Source organism: Rhea americana, unplaced genomic scaffold (genome assembly GCF_003343005.1).
Source record: "Rhea americana isolate MKP2758 unplaced genomic scaffold, rheAme1 scaffold_267, whole genome shotgun sequence".
NCBI lineage: Eukaryota > Metazoa > Chordata > Aves > Rheiformes > Rheidae > Rhea > Rhea americana.
Window position 1 is genome coordinate 1,087,919 of NW_028186387.1, and position 22,273 is coordinate 1,110,191.

General features: G+C 35.4%; 1 protein-coding gene across 1 annotated transcript in view; it reads right to left on the reverse strand.

Annotated features, from left to right (window-relative positions):
* Positions 1-22,273, reverse strand: part of SUSD1 (sushi domain containing 1) — a gene marked incomplete at its 5' end in the record, with an annotated part of 48,672 nt that overhangs the window by 6,475 nt on the left and 19,924 nt on the right. The window contains 6 exons of the mRNA XM_085307890.1: positions 4,241-4,496; positions 5,601-5,694; positions 15,935-16,121; positions 17,249-17,343; positions 17,982-18,171; positions 19,819-19,913. Of these exons, the coding sequence (XP_085164016.1) occupies positions 4,241-4,496; positions 5,601-5,694; positions 15,935-16,121; positions 17,249-17,343; positions 17,982-18,171; positions 19,819-19,913 (917 nt within the window). The remainder of the gene's footprint in view (positions 1-4,240; positions 4,497-5,600; positions 5,695-15,934; positions 16,122-17,248; positions 17,344-17,981; positions 18,172-19,818; positions 19,914-22,273) is intronic.

The following is a 22,273-nucleotide window of genomic DNA, read 5'->3' on the forward strand; positions in this document are numbered from 1 at the left end:
AACTGGTAACAGCACCTATGTTTTCTGAGAAGATCATAACTTTAAAGGAAAGATGAGACAGAAGGCTTCGATAAAAGCCTAGTTCTACTCTTTTCTTCCTTTCTTTCTATAACTTATGCGTATAAGTGACATGAAAGGATATTTGAAGCTGTAATGTTAAAATTTCAGAAATTAGGAAATAATAAGCCTGAACGTGCTATACTAATTCTATGTGTACTCTATGTGTTTACTAACTCTTGCGTAGCATATATATGCTGAAATACAGTACTTAATTACATGGTTTTCAAATACCACATCACACAATATTTTTTGTAGTTATGACTACATGCTAATGCCTATTGATTTTAAAGTATGTTATACAATACTTAAAGAAGTTAATGTTCACAATGACTAAACAAATCTTTTTCAAGACTGTTCTTCTGAACTGTTTAACAAGTTAGTTTTTCTACAGTAAGTCTTAGTGTCTGTATACCTTATTTTCCCTTTTTTTCATACTCATATACACATAAAAACACATGCATGTGCCCATTGTATTCTAAGATCTATCTTCTGTTGTATAATTACTGGGAAGTTTGTTTTTGGAGGGCTTCTATATGGACCTTCCTGCTAAATGACKTTCACAGACTTTCACAGAATATGTATACACGTATTGCTTACGAAAACTTCTGGCAAAATATAATATGCTGCTCTGGATAATGGTATGTTTTCCTGAAATTAAAATTTAAGATACAAACTATTTGTACAAGAGTACAAGATCACCTTTGTCTACTTAATCTCCCTTTTTTGTGTCTGCATGTCTAATCATGCAACATGAGTGTTTCTTAAAAAGGTTTTCAAATGAAATTTTCTTGCTATTTAAAAATACAGAACACTGAAAAACACCTTCCTATTAAGCTAGGAAGAAAAAAGAATAAGGAGTGGATTTAAAAACTCAGCCAAACGCCAGAGCCTAGCAGTCACTTATTTAAGTGCCATCATCTTGGAACAGCTACCTCCTTGGCACACTCTGGTTTGCAGTAAGTCGGTCTTTCTCTGCSTTGGCAAGAAGTTACAGACCTCCCAGGAACCTCACCAGCAAAGTTCATTAACCTGCATTTGATACCAAGTCAAATTATAGCACCCTTCCTTTGACGAATTAGCAGCTGGTAACAAAAGTAAATCCCCACACCTTCTCAGAAAGTTATCAGTCATATTACTCATGCAAATATTCAAGTATTTTTTTGTGCATGAATATGTCCATGGAGCTTAAAGTCCTTATTTTGGCCTGTATATTCTGTTTTCCCCTGGGTAGTTAAACTGGAGCTAGAAATCTTTCACAGCTGTGTACTTAAAAGATTTCTGGAGAACAGAGGAGACAATTTCCCCTGCACATACACTTTTCTTTTAGCTGATTTAACAGATTTTGATCCCAGCTCAGGTTATTTCCATTCTAATTTTCTAAAAAGCTCTTAGGTTTTTTACTGAAACACTGTATGTCACAATAAATAAATAAATAAAAATAGAATAGAGTACTAAAATTACTTCTCATAGACAACTCTTACTGCTGCTGTATGCATACACTGTTTGCTCCAGAAAAGCTGATGCCAACACTGAAGTTGTAGAAAGCTGTGTTACAGAAATTACTCTCAAATCAGTTTAAACTCCACTCTGACTTCTTTCCTTGTGCTTTTCCAACATGCTCCTTAGCAGAAGATCATATAACCAGCATTTTAACACACATGAACATTTTGCACAACTAAAATATACAGCTTTTAAATCCTTTATTTTGAAAACTAATCAGAAAGCAAAGACTGCACAACAGACAGCTTTCTGAAAACTTCCAAATCTTCTCTAAGCAAAGGATAAATAAGTGATTCTATTGTTTGATTTATCTCAACTATTTCCTTATAATTTTATCTGAACTTATTTTCCCACTCTTACTTCAAAGAAAATACAGTAGAGATATTGAGAAATAACAGCAAGGAAAAAGTCACAACCTAGCCTTGATTTTGTAGCTCTTAGCATGAAGGGATTACAAGACAGAAGGTCTTAGGAGGATGCCAGAAAATAGAAGTACAGTAATGGCAATCTTAGCTATTATTCTATGATATTATTTTTAATATATCTGTATCCAAATAGAAATGTATTCACATATAAAACATACTAGATAAATGCAAACTTTACATGTAATAATAATTGAGCATAAATTAAAAAACTGAATTTAAAAAGATACCAGATGTTTAAATGCTTGTTCTTAAATAAAAATTCAGTCACTTAAATAAACAGAGTTTCAGAAACGCTGAAAACTGAACAATCCTCAAATCTGAATTCTCAATTTGTGGAATTTTTTAATAACAACAATTCCACAAATGTACCAGCAAGAAAACTGAAGAATAACCAACACCTTCAGGCCATAGATTTAAGTCCCATTTCAAAGAAAGAAAATGAGGAACCAAAGATGCCTAGTCTTTGCAAACCCAATAACTATTTCCATATAACATAATGCAACTTCATCTACTTCATCTAGTAACAAAAAAACATAAAGGAAAGTGTATATTAAGAGTTGATGCATTCTAAATGGAAGGAAGTGAATTGTCACTTCTACAAGTAACAGATATTCCATTAAATCAGAGACTGGCCTAGAAAATACACCTGGCAATGCTGGAGATAAAAATTTTGGACAATTATCTACATAAAAGAGAAGTAAAATATAACTTAGGAACAGTTTAACAAAGAGCTGGCAGAGATGCATAAGCAATTTCTGTTTGGTGCTAGAAAAGCCTCAAGACAAACAACAATATAAAATGTTTCCTTGCACTATAAAAAGCTGAAGGGAAAGGGCCAGGGATACCAATGTGTAAAACTCTAGGAGAAATAATAAACTGGATTCAAAGAAGTACTTAGGAGAGTTTGACGAGACTAAACTTGATACGTGTTTGTCTCATACAGTAATCCTGCTTCACCAAGTAATTTCTGTTGAAAAATACATACATAATACCAAATTCCAGGATATTTTGGGATAACTTAACACTATTTATGAACTGAGTGCCTTTAATTGGTATTTTTGTGTTGATTTCTTTAGACTATTAATCAGAAATTAATGATAGATGACAGGTTTATATCAGGATCAGGAACCATCCTATCTATGCTATTAAAAAGTTAAATTAGATGCTGCATAAAAAGTATGATGCACACATTAATAGATATCAGTACAGAAATGACATGTATTTACTTGTTTATTTCATTTGGCTTGGACTGAGGCAGAGTTATGTTTCTTATTAGAAGTTGTTTTTACTTACTAAGTTTTGTGTATAAGCTTCCAAAGCCACAGAGATTTAGAAGTGACTCACAGATGAGTTTTTGCCTTGCCACATTGCTTTGTGCTTACACATAAGACCCTAAAACTCTCTTTTAATTTCAAAGAGCTTTTTTTTTTTTTGGGGGGGGGGGCAGAGTGCACTGTTTGTGTGATGTTTTGTTTTGTTTTTTTTTTACATTTGATATTTAAGACAAATATGACCTTGAAAAGGCTCTCACTTGCTTCACTTGGGAAAAACTACCTGCTGCTGCAATCTCTATTAGCCATAGTATGTCAGCTATAGACCAGTGAGATGAGTAATGACTGGAAAAATAGTGGCTTAATGACAGCATGGGAAGAAAGACACTGAAGCATGGAGCAGCTGAGAGAGTTACATATTTCAGATGCTTTGTTTCTGATTAAAATGCATGTTTAACTTAAAATGCCAAAAATGTTATGTTAGTAGTATGTCTTCCAGCAAGCCTTCCACAAGGGAACTGGAGTTGACATTCATTGTTTCTTGGAATGTAACACACATGATAAAATGCATATTTACTTGATTACTTGGAGAAGTAGAATATTTTACTCAAGAACATTCAACTCAAAAATGAGAGAATTCTTCATTGCTAGGCAGTAATTTCAGATTTCTCAATACAATTCTCTTTCACTAATGAGGGCAGAGCTGGCCTTTCATTTTTAATTTTTTCCATTGTTTGCCTTGGGACATCCAAAATTACTCCAACAACCTGAATATCTAAAAGGAATTACAAAAGTTGTTTAAAGATGCTTCAGATTTAATCTCATTCTGTCAATTTACAGATACTTCAACAACATAAAAATTTAACATGAAGCTAACATTTTTCTCCTTTTTCCACAGGTACATTTCTTTCCACAGATACAAAGGATTTACATACAAAGACTAGATAAATATTATAGATAAAAAGATTTTAAAATATCCATTACCTTATTCCACTCACTTATTATTCTCAAAAAAACAGAATACTCTTTTCCCATCTTTAAAGGAGCATTATAAAACTTTCCGTAGTAATGTCTGTCTCCAAGAGCGATTGACATGTTATCAGCAACATCGCTGGCCTGAAATTCAGCTGCGACATATCCCTCAGTGTCAGTGGTGTTGCTAAAGAAAGTTGCAGCAGCAAAGGAATCACAAATAAAAGTGCTCTGCAAACCAACAGGAAGCACAATCACCTGATAAAAACTAGAGTAAAACAACAACAACAAAAAAAAAACTTTAGCTCTCCACTCAATGTACTAAGCATCAGATATTCATTACATTTCCATTTTCTGTTTTCTGCCTGTAGACTCTTAACTATTCTTAATCATCAATGTCCAGTGTGAACGTTTCTTTTATCACAATATTTCTCTCAGTATGTGTTCCATAGCATTTTGTACAAAGATCAATGCATGCATGATTTAAGGCAGGTTCCCTTTATCACATGCACATAAATCTTAAATGTTACTGCATGTTAACTTGAGAAGAGCATCAAACTCAGTTTCTACAGGATGCCTTTTGCAGCTCTCATTTGACACATATGATTGTTTATAAAACAGAATACATAACTGGCCTCTGAAAACTATTGTCACCAATTTCCCAGAAGCAAGCCCTTCTCTATTGCAAGACAGAGAGGCTCTAATTCCCCCCCMAAAAGACATTAAATCTGTCCCTAGACCTTTCAAAACAGAGTTTAGCCTATGGTATTCTAACATAAGAGGAGTAATTCTYAGAACTGTTATATCAGTCATTTGCTCGTATATTATTAGCTTTTAAATATTTTCTACTTCAGTATAATGTGAGTTAAAATTACCATTTCTCTCCTTTAATAAACAGTACATTCTAAGATGTAAATCTTTTCTCTTCCCCAAAATATGTATGTTGGCAGTAATGCTATAATATGAACATAGTACTTCAGAATATGCAGAAAAAAACAGACTTTGTTATTCATTTCCTCTGGCTTCTAGAAAATAATTTTATTGGATGCATGAGTTCATTGGAAAAGAAAAATTACAAGAGTAGAACTGCTCTTGGACATATCAATAAAAATCTAGTGGGACTTCACTGTATTTAAAGGAAAAATATCAGTGAAAACTCAGAATGATTAAGGACAGAATTTTGATCCAGAAAGTGGGGATGGGTCTGCAGCCAAATACTATCCTGCCAAGGGAGGTGAAACTGGGAGTTATAGTTCAGTTTTATCCCACTGCTAATAAAAAATAACCTAACCCAAATAAAAAGCTCCAATATATAAATAACATAAATCTGTGGAATGTTTTTTAAGAGGGTAAAGAGTGCACGGAGACAAACCTGATTGGGCCATTTCGATCATCCACTTTCCGGAGTCTGAGCAAGGGYGCAGAACCTTTGGCTGTAACAAATTCTACTTCTGGGAAGGGGGGATCTAAAAAGTAAACAAATATCAAAACTTCAGAGGGGCTATAGAAATATTTCAAGCATGAAAGTTCCTAGCTTATTTTTTTTTCTTCAAACTTTCTCTATTAACTTAATGTCAAACCTCAGTGGCTCAAGTCTACAGGCAACAGAAGGAACCTGATCAAAAAAAAAAAAAAATAATGAACATGACGGCATGGCAACTCCAAATCCTTTGCTACATGTGCTACTTGGGAAAAACAGAAATATCCATGAATGATGATGGAGTATAAAGAAATGACACACGAAAGACTTGTAGGGAGAAGCAATATTATTTATCAGAGAAACCAAAATGGTTGCAGAAGATGAACCTCTGGGCGCAAGGCCCACTACATGAAATAAGATGAATAAATGAGAATCTATTAGGGCCAAAAACACTTTTAACGAGGCAACTTCCTCAGTTATTGCTCATAGTCAGYCAGCAATATTCATCCTCTTAAACTGAATTTGGACTTGGATACAGAGCTCTAATTTGTATCAGATGAATTTGCATCAGGACCAAAACCACATAAATACTTCTTCCTCCAATTTCAATAGCAAYGATGATGGCTGTACACAGACAGAGACCCGTACTACGGTAATAGAAATTATCACTACCAGCCTGGAAGCAAAAATGAAAGAGCTTCAGTATGTCCAGCTGAGAAGGAARCTACTACCCCTCAAGTCTGAAAGAACTAGCACAGCCACTCACAGGTACAACCAGGCTGCTTGAAACTGGCCTATCAAGCTGCTTGGTGGTATATGTGACTAAATAATAACTAACACAGTGCTTAAATGTTAGAAATGAAGGCTTCAGAACAGCATTAGCAAAAAATAATCAAAGCCAYGGAGAAAAACAAAGAGAAGCAATGTGGATTTGCCAAATTTAAGTCACACTAGGCAAATCATTGGTATGATACATGGATTTTTCAAACAGCAGGAATAGGGTAGCTGAAACACAAGCTGATGCACAGAAAATCATTAGCTCAGCAACAGAAAATCAGCATTGGTAGAAAAGCAGTAAARAGGGTAAACAGCTAGTAAACAGGGAGCTAGCAACATACAACACGCTGAAAGTACAAATACTGGGCTGCAGGGAAGTTATTAGAGGAGTTCCTCCAAGATTAAACAAAATCAGTACTAAGACCAGTGTTTTCCTTAATGATAATGGCACAAATTCTGTGTGTGCAGGTGAATTTTGCTGCTCAGTGTCAGACTCAGTGTCAAACTAAAGCTGTATGGGGATGTTACATAAAAAAACCCCGAATGACCATGAGAGGTAGTATTCTGGAAAAATGGAATGAAATTCAGYAATATAAAGTACAAGGTGATGTACTTGGGGACTAACAAGAATTTTTTGCTATATACCTTGAGATTGTTTGAGTAGTAGTAGGAACATACCAGTGAGTGTCAGTCACCAAAATAGTAACAGATAAAAAGGAAAAGGCAATTCTAAAAAGCATAACAAATTAATTTCAGTAACACTGGAATAGTACCAACACAATTACAGAAAGTCTGGGTGCAATCATTTCACAACTGCCTAGAGTTTCAGTCACCAGTCCAAAAAAGCTAAGTCAAATCAGTGCACAAGATACTACAAGAAATATCCAGAGGGAGCTGAAGACTTATCTTTGTAGCCCACCAAAATGAAATCTGAGAGCCTATATGAGCTCTGCTTTAAATAGATTTGAGCAGATAACACCAATGAGGGAAATGAACAACTTAAATATGCCCCAATATAAAGACAACAGGCCATACATAGACCACCAAAGGAAAATAAAGTCTGCCCTGTTTGTGGTAAAAATCCTCCTTAAGAGAACCCCTTGAAAGCTTACTGAGCCAAATTAATTCCTCTAGTAGTTTTCTTTACCAGTTCTTCTTCAAAACCACATTTTGGGAAACTACCAGTGAGAAAACTAGCCATGAATATGTTCAGGATTTAAATAAGAACAAGATTTGTATTCAGCAAAGCCATAATGTTCTACAGAAGCTTTTCTCTAGCAGGAGACAGGACACAAATCCTTTAAAATAGAATTTCGTGATGTAATGAAGCATACAGCATGGCTGCCTACAAGAATAGGAAATGGTCTTTACTTTGGAAGGTCTCTTCAATCTTTTTTATAAATACAAATAGCTTAGCTTTTATAGACAGTATTTATAGCTGATGTTGGAAATGATATTTCATATTGACTATTAGTCTGAACAATATGTGAGAGCCAACCTTTATGCCCTTTGCATCTTTCAAATTTAAGCAAATATAACTTAAGACATGAAAACTTTCCTCTAACTTCAAGGTTCCTCAGCACAGATATTGCCAGTGGGCACCCAGATAGGAAAGTATATTCCATCAGGGTAGATTTAACTGGTACCTTTCTCACGTCTGTATTTCGTCTGGCAGCCAGTACAGCCAGGAAATGCTKCAGTTTATTTCCCTTGGGAATCTTCCAATTCCCAAGGAAAGCTCAGGGATTTCTTCGCAAATCTCAGCTAGAATGTGAAAAGCAAGCAAAGCTTTGCATTATTTTTCAGGCAAGCAGTGCAAGAGGGAATAGGGGCAAAAAGACTGTTGCTACAATTCATAACAGTATTTTTTTTCTTYTCTAGAATTTAACAGAAATTATGCAAAACATGAAAGTGAACACCACTGACAGCCCTAATAAGTGAGCAGAAGGAAGTAAAATCTGCAAAGCACAGTGACTTTAAAGYTTGGAGTCTTTTGCCATTTTTAGTTGCTGATAAGAAATACAAATATTTAAAAACGTCAAGCACAACCAAAACTCACTACCTATTTAATAAGAAGAGTAAACAAATCACAATAATCCAAACCAATAATAATAATAACAAGTGAAAAGAATTTTCACATTTTTTAAAAAAAGAACTTTATTTTTTGCTGAAAATAAATCTGCTATGAGAGTCTCAGAATGTCCACATTTAAAAATTCATACAGACAAAATAATACCATGCAGAACTTGTTGCGGAGGAGTTGGGAATGCTATTTACAGATGAAGAACCCTCACCACATGGACTGTGAGAAGAAAGCAACATTCTCTAGCCCACCTAGGTGCTGTTAGCCTGTAGCCTTCGCTAAAGGTATTACTATAACTCTTCAGCAGCAGAACAGACCAACACCTGTAGCAGCACTATCAAACATATATACTGAGAGTGTTTCCCTCTCAAAATTCCTCATCATAGTAAGACTAGGTGGCTAATGCTTGGGTATTTCATTGTGAGGCTCATTTTCTATGATAAGAATCCATGTGCTGAGTCTCCCTTAGAATGTAAGGTCAAGCCACAGGACAGAAATGCATGCCAGGAAGTGCCTAGCATTACTAAAAACACAAGAAAACTGTGCATGCCCCAATTTTGGAGAAAAAGGCTATCTGCTGTTACACTGTGATGTCACTCTTTAGAAATATCTAGCACRTGGGAAGCAGTTCATTATTTGTTCTTATGAAAACATCTCATAATGGAAAAGCTACATTTTTTTCTCTAATCCTGCAAATGTTTTGTTTACTTCTTGTTTTATAGTTCTAATTTTTGCAGATACTGTTTTTGCTGCAGCCCAAGCACTACACAGGCAAACTGGCACAATGTGAGGAATATTGGTACTTTCATGATATTCCCTGGTAGAGATAACAAGAAATGTATGCCTTTCCTGTCATATGACCTTACGCATGGTTCTGAAGACCCAGAAACAATACTGTGCTATTTATTTACCTTTAAATATGTAATGCAGACAAGAAAGGTTGTAACATTTCCTAAACATGTTTGAGTGAAAAAAAATGAATGTATACATGTCTATCCCACTCTATACATTGATACACACAACTAAAATCTGTTAAACTGAATGTCTTGTATCTAGCAGATTTCCTTTGTTTTGTTCCAGCATAGCCCTATTTAATGTTTCCCTTTGTCACTCTGTGCTGATGATAATGCTTTAAAAATAGTAATGGAACTAAGCCATGAAGCTACCAGATGGTAACCCTTCCCAAGTTCAGGGAAGTCAAATTAAGCATTCCTCCTAAGRCCAAGCTCTAATCGTAAACAGCTGAAATAATGGCATTACTGTGATTTTTTCTTGTAAACAAAGGGTTATTCTTATGAAATAACCCTATGTGAGGGCTTTACATCTCAATTTTTTTTCACTGAACTTTAAAACAAGGAAGTCAAAAGCACTCATGTAAATTGTACAAAAAAAGTAAAAGTATAAAGTCAGTAGAAGTTTTTTACTATTGGTATACTGTCTGAAAAGCAGCTAATTTTAATGTATATGTTACAGTATAAAGGCTTTACTAAAGAGTGGAGAGAGATTTTTAACTTGCATAAAACCATTACTAAAGGAAGGGAAAAGAAGAGGTGAAGAAATCAAGACCCCATCTGCAGAAAACAATCACTTAAACATTCTTTTAATAAAAAGATACTGTATTTTAAGAAAGGGAAATACCAGGACAGATCTTTAGTTCTTAACTGAAAAATGCCTATCTTCCTCCCCAATGTAGTCTATTCTAATTCGTTTTTCTTTTTTCCTGTTAACATTTCACTCATTTTACTTAATGCAAATTATGCTAACTAGTTTCACATTATAATAATTTGCCTACATTGGAGGATAGCATAAAGGTAGGTGCACGTACATAACTATAAATTTGTAAAAGACTACCTGAAACAGTAATAAAGAGCTTCCAGTTCATACCAAAGGAAAAAAAAAAACTAAAAAAAAAGAGAATTTTGGTCAGCAGGCAAAGYAGTGGTTATACAGAATTAACTGAATCACCTATATCAAGAGTTTTGTAAACAGAATGATAGAGGTGACTGGAATGGACATGACTGGTCATGGCAGATGTTTATGAAAAAATTCTAACCATGAGAAAAGTCAGAAAAATAACTGAAAATTTGAGTTACATAAACTTAAATACACATTTGAACAGTCTTTGCATAAATGCAAAGTGCAGGCACGAAAGTTGGTATAGAAATGTTTACAGGATTGGCAGTTTATTTTCCCATACATAAAAATAATATCTACACTCAAGTTTTAATCACTTCCCTTTCCTCACCGTACAAACCAGAAATTTGCTCCYCTGCAATATTGTGCCAAAGCTGCACACTGCAACGGATTGTCTCTGTTGGAATATATGAAATGCTGCTGCAGTAGAAGAGCTATTTTATYACCAGATAGCCCAACCTTTCAATTCCTCACTGGAAAGTAAATCTGCTTTTTCCTTCTCATTTTCCAATCCTTGAAGAACTCCCTTTGTCAAAGGATGAGKTTAAATTTTTTCCATTATACATTTTAGCAGAACAGAAATAGATCTTTTACATGTACACGTACACACAGGGTACAAACACAAATCAGATTTCTCTACCCGATCTGTCATGCAGTGCATGAAAAGCCCTCTATAAGACTGCACTTAYTGTGCAATGAAATTCACCTCTCTAATTCGAATCACTTTCTAAACCGTGCTGGTGAGTCTTCTTTCTGACTTACATGTTCATATGAGAGAGAGATGATACGCATACATGAGTACATAGCATGAAGGTATATCCTGGACTAAAACAAAAGCAATAGTATCTGAGAGACATAGGAACTACTTTAACTGTCTGAGACACATGGGCACCAGAGGTGAAACCTACCTAAAACCACTGGAAGGTGCACATACAAATAGGCAAGAAATGAAAATACGTGTGAGTTGTAAGCATAGCACAAAGTAGAAATGCACACTGATTCTAAGCAAAAATGAAGAGGAGAAAGTGTCACTGAATCCAATATGAMTGTTTTACAGGAAGAAAATGTAAGTCTTTCCTACTCAGTAATTCAGAATCAAAGATTCTATTTCTAACGGCCAGATTTTTTCCTGTCTTGCACACATGATGTCTTAGCTCACTGGAATCAGCTCCAAACCACAGAAGACTAGCCCAACTGCRCATATTAAATAAGTAGACAATTAACATCCTAAAGACCAAAAATTTATTCTTCATACCCATCATAAAGATCTAYCCCAAAGTAAAGCTATTGAGTAGATTCAATCTGAATTATTTTAATGTTGTTCAGTTGAAGAAGTTGTTCTGTTTAAGGATATTAAATTGAAAGCACATACATTAACTCTCTTCCAATCCACTACTCCCCTTTTGCAATGAAGCCAAGTTGAGATAGAAGCCCTGCTCTATGAAGATAAAATGATAGAGTGGAAAGATGATAGGAGATGACACATGCACATCTATTCAGCAAAACAGAGCCTGAAAATCTGATTTCTTTTCTTCTTTTCACAATCCTGGCAAAGATCCTTGAAAATACCTTTTACGAGGTTGCAGTCTGACAAGACGTCAGCAGCTCAGCAAGATCTTCTAAAGTAAGCCTTTCTTGTAGAACTGCATGTGATGGAAAAGATATTATCAAAAGAAATAGACTGAAAAATGATAATTAGAGGGTTTGTTTGCTTTCTGTAGTGAGAGGCAGAAAATGAAATGAGGATTTCAGGATGCTGAAAGCCGAAAACTAAACAAACATGCTGATACACACACTTTCCGCCACACTTCCGTGGTTCTGTGCAGACTGCTTTCATGATGCTGGCTCCAAGAGCTTTCCCCTTCTGTTTTACAGAGTATGTCTCAAATCTACAYATTTTGCCTGTTATTCTCTAAAAATCCAGGTTTACTGCCTCTTTTTTCATCATTCATTGGTGAATGCTGCTCAAAAAATATTCTGTCATCTTTAAGCAATGATTTTGAAGCCTATTTACCCTTCATGGTGTTGAAGGTTTTTCTAGGGGGAGGGGAAGGAAGGGGAATATTTGATTGGCTACCTTTGTTAAGAAGSGAATATGTTAGTTCTGTGATAGCACACGATAAATAGCAACAAACAGGAATAAGTGATACTATAGATCGAGATTTTTAAATATCAGTCTGAATTCTGAATGAGGAATCTGAATCATGTGAGAAAGGCTTGCTTTCTCACAGAAACTGATGATCTTTGATGAAATATTTGAAAATCAGGCCATTTTCACAGTTWTCAAGTCAAGCACCCAAGAATTACCATTATCAGTTATGTTTGAAAAATTACCCCTGCCTTTCATATACATTTTATTCATAAATTAAGAAAATTCACAAAAAAAACTTGCTTGTTTGTTACCTGAAGTTTCACAGTTTGGCATCAATCTGTTACTACATCACTCACTTTACTTAATATCATTCTTTCTTCKCTTTTTCTGTTTTTCAAACACTCAAAAGTGGTTATAAACTTCTTAAATTCACACATGAAAACAAATTAATGAAATTAAGAGCAATGGCTTGTCTGAGGATGCCTTCACRAATTCCCACAAAAGGAAAGAACAGCAGATCCACATGTAACCCTCACAGAAACAATGAATGAGAAAGTACACCCAAAAGACACTCTCCTTCATTCCCTTGGAAGCAGACACAAACTCCTCTTGCTTAAAAGACAGTCTTGCTATCATCTTTTTATATCTGCAGCGCAATCACTGCCTAACTATCTTTCACGATTGACTCAATTTCCTATCTTGAGTAGACAGGTGCTGAGAGCTTGTCTAAAATAAGCTAAGAAGGCATAAAAGGCTGTGTGAGAAGCCTGTTACTGGAAATATGAAAGGAGCAGAATTTCAATGATCCACAAAGCATTTGCTGGACTATATTTACCATCCAAAAGATGACGGGCAAAAACAACTACATGCTCAGCACAGAACTATTTTTAAATGATGTTACTTGTCAGGAGAGAAGCTGGCTTCTGGGTCCCAAATTCTTGGGCATTTTCTTCAGAAAAACTGTGGGCATAATCATAATGGGTCCTCTCATTCAGGATTGTTATCTCACCTAGGAATAGCCTTTTTAACATATATTTAGAAATCTTCCTTTTAGAACAAMGATTTTCACTACAAGTTTGATTATATAGCTTAATGTATTCCTCAACACTCTTAATAGTTTGCACAGATGGCCATCCCTGTCAGGGAATGAAGTCTGTTCAGTAGCGTTCATTCAACTGTCTGGGACACGTCTCCTCACAGCATTTCAGTTCAGACTGACACGAGTGGTATGCTGAAGCCAAGGAGATAAGGCACTTAACAGAATATAGATTAACTCCTAGCTGGGGAAACAGACAAGCTGAATGTGCCTTTGTGAAGAGAAACTTTAGACAATAAAAAAGGCTATTTCCAGTACATTAATAGTAAAACATATCTATCAGTCTCAACTTCCTTGGAGCCTCTAAGCTTTAAGCATACCTTTAGCCAGAAAATCACCAAAACTGGAAGATACTCCTCAGGCTTAAGCTGACAGACAAATTGAGATCATTCCACTCACCACTAAAACACAGACATCTGGTTTAATAGCATTTTTATTGCAAAATAACTGGAAAAAGAAGGAAATTACATACCTATTCTAAAGCTAAAATAGTTATTACTTAAATTAAGTTGCTCATAAAGATAATGCAACTCACCAAACAGAAGGTACAAAAGTCAAAGGGACATTGCCAGCAGAATTATTTTAAATGCTTYCTTTTTATATTAGATCAGCTGAAATAGCTATAAAATGTCAATGTTTTGTTCTGGTTTTCATCCTCTGATGAGCTTTTCAGCATGATCTCTGTTGGCTTTTTCATTTTCACTCAACCACAAAAAACCCTACTTTCTCTAATAGGGAGTGTGTCACAAGTTTTGCAGGAAGATTCCTAATGACATAGCAATACCTACTTCTTATTGCTCTTATTGCTCAATGAAAAAAGGAAGTAGACAGTTTTATAGTATTGTGAATAATTTTACAATATTGAAACGTGATCTATAAAATTATGGTGACATAAATATTGTCATTCTTACCAGAAGTAAAATGGTCTGTGTAGTAGGTGCTTCTTTCAAAATGGAAATGACCTAATTTTTATGTTAAGACTTCGCTGGAACCATGGATGTGTATTTATTAAGCATTAACTCAGCTGAGAGAGAAACATGCCAGCTGCCATGTCACAATTACCACTTTACACAACACCTGTTGCAAAATACTCTCTAGAGTGCTTCTGAGTAAATGACCTGACGCAATCCTGCAGATCTTAGGAAGTATGACAGGATGGCGGAGCACAGGAGGAATGCATTTACTTTGACTACAAAATTACCTCCATCAACCAAGTTCTGGGACAGYTTATTAGTTTTACAAGACTCATGAGCAAGGCACTACTTTCAAGTGACAGTTAGGAAATTTCTGAGCATGAATTACCAAATCATTACTGTAACCAGGTAAAAAATCATCCAGATCATTATATATCCTAAACAGTACCGTTAGAAAAAAAGAGAGAGATATTTTGCCTTTCATGAGGCTTAAAAACTTAGATTTACTATTCAAAATTCTGTAATATTAATATTTAAGAAGCACCACAAAATCTAATCCTCAGTTCTTCATAAGCTGTCAGAAGATGATTGGTTCCATCTAGTGACTGAACATAGATACACATATTCAGAAAGTTTGTAAGGTTTCTTTCCTATTCCAACTGTTTGTTACACAAACTTGAAGAACTGATGCTAGCACAGAAGCCTGCACTTCATCTTGTAATAGTAATAACCTAATGCAGAAAGTTTGACAATATAGGGATAGCACAAAACTTTTCTAAACAAAAGTGAGTTAAAAAATTACAGATGACCTTTATCACCCTATTTTGGTGCAGTAAAAACATCTTGCAAAGTACTGAAACTGAAACTCCCTAGAATGACATTTTTCGGTAAAAAATCTTTTACATTTTGCACTCTGCCAATTATAGATGAAGGTACTATCTGAGGTCTCTTTATATGACAGATCCTCACTGACCTTGGTGATATCTGTTGTCTCAAATACTAATATGAAGTATGATTGCACTATGATCTCCACTTCACAGTGGAGAGAACTGATACTGAGAATCTAAGTGACCTGCTCTCTAGTAGTACTGGGAACTGAACCACACTCTCTCACATACCAGCCTTGTTTCTCACTCACCAACCTATCTTCTTCTTGCTGTGCCAAAGTAACACTCTGAAACACACTGAACACACTGTACTCTTCACCCTTTCTCTCTACATTCAAGACTACGATTGTTAACAGTATGAAACCTCTGAAAACAAACAATGAAACAATGAAAACAAGTATTTTGAGCATGGAATGAGCTTTTTAAAAGATGGTATTATAAAACGGAGATCAACAATGATATTCACATGGGTTTCTTGCACCTTATGGGTTCTTTCATACATAAAATAAATGGCAGCACCTACCTGTAATTTGTGTTGTCAAGGAAACCAGCAATGAAAAATTCAAAGCTATCATAGAAATATTAACAGAGTAATTTGTGCCTGGCTGCAAATCAAAACAAACTTCTGGAGCCCGCTTGTACGTGGTAAGATTGAAGGTCATTTCATGAAAGAACGCCTTCTGATAAGAACGTTGGCCTTGCACATGAAACTGTAACAAAAAAAGATCACAGCATGGAAATTGCAACATTTTAATACATCACTTGCATTCATTTATGTCATACTCTAAATGAGAATAAATAGAAGAAACACACATCATTGTATACAGAACATCAAGTGTTGATGATTATTCTAATTCAAATACTTCCTAATTTTGCCATGAAGAGTGCAGTCCCTTTTGTTGATAAGCTCTGACGCTGTCCTCCTCCTCCTCCCAGCCTATTCTCTTTTCTRTGAGAAATATAATTCTCATGAGTCTTGCTTGCCTGCTGAAAAACACTTAGTTTAGTGCATTCTTATCATGTAAAGCATTGAGGTACGAAAGTGCACTCACATGCACACATCTGTGACTGAACACCGAGGATCAAGTCAAGATCAAGTCATTTTCAGCTATGTCAAAATGAGTTCTGAATGCCAAGTATCTCCCATGATCTGCCTACAGAGAGCTACAGTTCTAGGCAAAATTACAGACATATTTTTTCATTTTGGTTGGATTTTGTGTGTGATTATTCTACTGTTTATGTCCTAAACTACCAAAAAATTATTTATTTAACATTAAGACCTCTCTTGATCTTTTTTTTGTTACTAATTAAAGCTAAAATGCTTGGTATATTTAACTATATGCCGTTATTTCTTTTAAATCGATCCTGTGTCTTTATATATCCCTGAGCACCTCTTAGCACAGGGAGATTAGAGACAACAGCAGGTGGTCAGAGTCCTGGCAGAGGCAGTTCATGTACAAATGCCCTACTGGGATAAGAGAAGATAGAAGGTATGCCACAAGACAGAACAGACTGACTTTATGGAATTGGAACAGTCTATGTTCGGACCTGGGAACAACCAAACTGAAAGTACAGACAATGAAGGCAAAATAAAATTAGAGTTGAACAGGTGAAAAATAACCAAGAAACAGAGACTACAAAAAAGCACAGTGGTTTATTTCTTTTTTGAACATTGCTATGAAACTTTACTCCTTTTTTTTTTTTTGAGAGAGAGATGTTATTAGCGTGAGGACTATTGATAGCAATAAATGTCTGAAAAATTACAGGATTGTTCGCACACATGATTGAAACAGGTAGGTTAAAAAGTCACAGATTCAAAATGTGTATTAATACTTACTGAATATCTGTCTTCCATATCAGCTCCCCTGATATTTCTCCGCCATTTCAAGCAGGTGTCATTAAAAATTAACACATTGTTGAAAGCTTCCTTTACTGCAGAGACAATAAAAAATGGAACAACTCCTTACAAAAAACCCCACCTTCTTTAACAGAATTGAATGCAAATAGCTCAAAGTAAGTTTTATTTTCACTCTCTTCTGAGCAGGTGGTAGAACCTCATTTCATTTTGAATGCGCAAACACAGTAAATAAACAGCTAAAAAATAAACAGTTCCCCCCAAGAACGGCTTTTGGAAAAATCTAAGCACCCTATTTCGGAAATCAAGAAAGGATTTATCTGGCCTAGATCTAGGGAGGATGTAAGGACAGGAAGATCTAAAATTTTAACCCTCCTGATGGCAATAAAGTTATTGCAGAACCATTGGTAACCACAGGAAGTTCTGCCTGACCGTGAGGGGGAATTTCTTCMCTGTGAGAGTGACGGAGCACTGGCACAGGTTGCCCAGAGAGGTTGTGGAGTCTCCTTCTCTGGAGATCTTCAAGTCCCACCTGGATGCAACCCTGTCTAATGTGCAGGTGACCCTGCTGAGCAGGGAGGTTGGACTAAATGATCTCCAGAGGTCCCTTCCAACCTTACTGATTCTATGATTCGGATTGCTAGACTCTGAATAATGAGATCCGCAGTGGAGTAATGTCTTTTATAAGTCACAGAGAATACAAAACACAATTTACCTTTTGTTTGAACTGTTACTGTAACTGAGACAGTGATGTTTGTGGAAGAGATGGTAGTAATATTCACCAGGTAGTTAGTGCCAGAGTTRAGTTCTAAGCAGACCTCTGGATTATCTTCACTTGTAGTGATGTTAAGTGTCACAGCCTCTGAGAATGTCCTCTCATCCCATCTTTGGCCCAGTATGMGAAACTATTGAAGGATTAACAAAAACAATTTTGCAATCAGTTGTGGCTCTCTACACTTCAGAATTCAATCAAGCCTTGAGAATTAGGGTTAATTCCAGTTAATTCTAACTTGTTTTTGAATACCAGCCAGCCTCAAAAAATACACTTGTGTCTAACTGTTTTGCTATATCAAGATGGCTTAATAAACCAGATTCTTAATTTCTTCTGTCTGCTAAAAGATTACTATTGCTTTGTACATTTGCAATGTACAAATGTACATTGGTACAACAAATTGAAGCAATCTATGATATGCACCCTGAAAACACCTCACATACAAATAGCAAGCTATAAGTAAATATTTTCACTTGTTTACAGYATATAGATGTAAATTACATCCGCTTGCTACTGTCTGTTTATTTTTCTACTTTTCTCCCCAGGCTCTACAGAAGCAGCTACAAGACCAAGTGCCAACCAACAGCAAAAGCCAGGCTTTCATCTGATCTTGCTCAGGGCAGTGAAACTGAAAGCTGGTGTTTATATGAGGTGAGGARACAGACAAAGCTTACCTAATTGAGCTCAAAGCAGGCCACACTGCATTATGGAGCTTACCACATGTACCTATGCTTACATCAGCCTCAGTTTTAACTGTTCTGAAGCATCTTGCTAAGAGCTAAATTCAGGTAAAAGCAAACGCACGGAGCACACTGCGYCAGATATCTGCAGTTTGCCAGATACCATTGGGTACAATGGAAAGGACTGGTTTTGAACTGCTAAAGTAATTTGGAAATTGTATTTTCCATCTAAGTGGCACTTAATAGAAGCACTCAAATTAACAATGCATCAGTTYATAACACTGAAGAAGGACAGGTTGTTTTCCTAAATTAACATCTAACCTTGTAACGTGTTTTCCATATTAGCTTCCCACCTCTGGAAGTTCTAAATAATCCCCCCCTTTTTTCCCTATTTGGGCATGCTCAGAAAAGTCAAACTTTCTTGGGATGATGTTATTGTCAAAATATGGGAATTCCTGTCTATTGTTTTCAACTTAGATAACCCTGACTAAGCAAACTGTTTCTGAATTTTTATTTATTTTTATTTCTGAGAATTTGTATTTTAACTTTTATTCTTATGCTTATAGGTGACAAACAAAAAAAAATAGTTAAAGATTGCTTTCACTTCCCAGGAAATAAAGTTATAAAATGTTTAAATATAAGATGATTGAATCTCTTGAGTAAGATGCAATATTTCAATGTACCTTTCATTTCTAAAATAAGCTATGTCTAGTACATGCAAGTAATTTGCTGTTTATTTGAAATAACTATATATCAGAGATAGGGACGGAGTGCAAGTGGTATACTATTTTCTACGTCAAAGTGACCTCTAGCTCTTTGATGTAATTTGACTATAAGCTTTCTTCTGTTTCAAGCAGACATTTAAATGTCTTACTGGAATGGGACCTCAACAACTGTTGAGCCTGTCAACTGATGTTCGGGTAGGGATGTGTTTTTTTCCTCTCTCATACACCCACATGGAGGGTTTGGGGCAGTTTACTGGAAAGAAAAAGTCAAGAACTTATGCTGCCAACAAACCCCCCAAAATAGATCCCCGTTACTGACACACTCGAATTAACCACAACAAAGCTTCTCCCACTGTTAAATACTGCATCACTTACTGTGTACATTCCCTGTGCCCCAGGTCTTCCAGTTTTTCTCTGCCACTTCAAACAGGTTTCATTGAATATGGACAAATTACTGAACAACTCTTCTTCTATGAAAAAAATATTAACATAGAAGGACAATCATCACTATTTCTTGAGTAAGTTAAAATGTTTGGAGCAATGCTTTATTTCTCTTCTCCCCTAAATGTTTCCTTTGCAAAAGACAAAACAAGGCATGTAAAAGTTAAGTAGGACGTTTCACCTAACTGTGTAGGCTCCTAAAACTAAAATACAAGAGCAAATGAAGTAAGAAATTCTGAGCTTCTAACTGCCCAAGTCCTTAAACACAGAGCTGATATTACATAACTTATCATAAATAATGAAAACAAAACACTTTTCCAGGGTTGGATTTTAATGTAGAAAAATTTAAATTCTAATGGCTTTATAGATCTTGAAGAGGATGCTAAATCTACATTATCATCTTCTGACATCAAAGCAACAAATTCATTCATTCCATTGCACACATGTCACTTCATCACAGATACATTTCTGTATATCAAAGCGTACATACATATCAGCACTTCTTCTTGCACAAGGATCTATAGCACATACTCTACTAAAGACTAAATTATTCCATACCAGATGACAATCTAGACAGTATAGTCTCTGAAAAAAAGAGATTCTTCTCTGCTTTGGACATTCCTCTTAGTCATAGTATATTAAACCTGTGCCTTGTGTAGACTTTTCTGAATGCCACGTCAAAATCTCTCACTAAAGTTCCCTCACAATATTTTCACACCACAAAAAAAAGGAGCAAGAAAGAATGCCCCAGTTCCACTATTTCTGCCACCCATTCTAAATTCTCCTCACACTTTGGTGCCAKCATCTGGATCTCCTGAGATCCAGTGGTCTACAAAGTCTTCAAGCTGATTAGTGAGAAGACAAAATCAAYTTATTCCACATTATACTGCAGTCAAAAAAGTCAAAGCGAATCATGCAAAAGACTTGTCTGTAAGAAAAACAGGCTACCAAAAAATAAAAACAAAAAAGATACTTTTGACACAACACCACGTATTAAGGTATTTTAAGAAAGCTTCTAGATGGGAAATGAGCTGTTTTGCAGCTGAATGAATGTTTGTTCATTATTYTTCTGTGCTTTCTTTTTTAAAAAACTGTTTACTTTTGTCAATATTTTATAAATATTTTGTTTTATATTTATAAATTTATATAAAGGTATTGTTGTATGTTTATATTTATAAATATTGTTTTATATTTATAAGCATACCCATATATTAATATTCATATTTTCTAAATGCAATTAAATAGCACAGTCACCGTAAAAAACACTTTTTAGAATAGACACTAGATCAAAACAATGAAACCCACAAAACTAAGCATGTGGTGAGTGCAGCTATAGCAACCAGTAACAAAGCCTTTAACATAACTATGTTAATTTACAAATTATTTAAAAGTTGATTCCTGCTGCAGAGAAAACACCATCAGGAAGACCGGTTCGTCTGTTCTTAGGTAATCTTCTCTCTGCTGTCATAGACACAGAAAAGCTGGGGTTTTTTATTTTTATCAAATAACCTGCTATGACTGAGAACATTGCTCCTTCTAGTCACAATTTACCTTGACTGTGAATCCATTTGCTTCTCTTCCTGCCTTCACTAGCCTTCAAACATGTAATTCCTTTGCCCACTACAATAATTTATTATTACATTCACCATGTAACCAGGGTCTTGCAAAGCCAAGCGCATACACATACTGAGCCAAACAGCACTTTCTGCTGAAAAGACGAAGGTGATTTATAGGACAGCCTTGTTAGATACACTAGTGATATTCACCAAGTAGTTAGTGTAATACCCTGGCGTAAAGGCTCTCCTCCTCAGTAAGTAAGCTTCCTCTCTAAGTATTCAACAATACACCTCTTCTCGCTCACTAGACTGGTTTCTCTATCTCCCAGTTCAACCAAAATGCCTCCTCTGTTCCAAACAGGTGTGGTTATATATGAAATACTGTTGAAACTTTTCTGCAAAACTAAAGAATGAAAAACAAGAATAGTCTACATCCCCTCTAAAACAATTTTCTTTACAATTACCTGTGCAATTCATTATACAGAAATACTAGATTCTTATTTCCACTATTCATTATTTCCTTTGCAATAATGCCTAGATACTCCACAGAAACTTACAGAAGACTTCTGTACTAACATACAGCACAAGAATATGTTCAGTTGTTGTGCTCTTTAAATCAGACATATTTTTATTTTTAAAATGACTCATTAGAGCACAACCAGAAGGAAAACATTTGCATATTCATGAGATCTGAATTAAAATGTGCAACAAGAAGGGAAAAAAAAATCTCATTTCCAGGACTGCACAGCAAGAAAATCAGATGTGATTTATAAAAGATTCAGTTAAAAAAGAGAGAGAGAGAGAAATAAAGAGCCAAATAATCAAACAGTGAT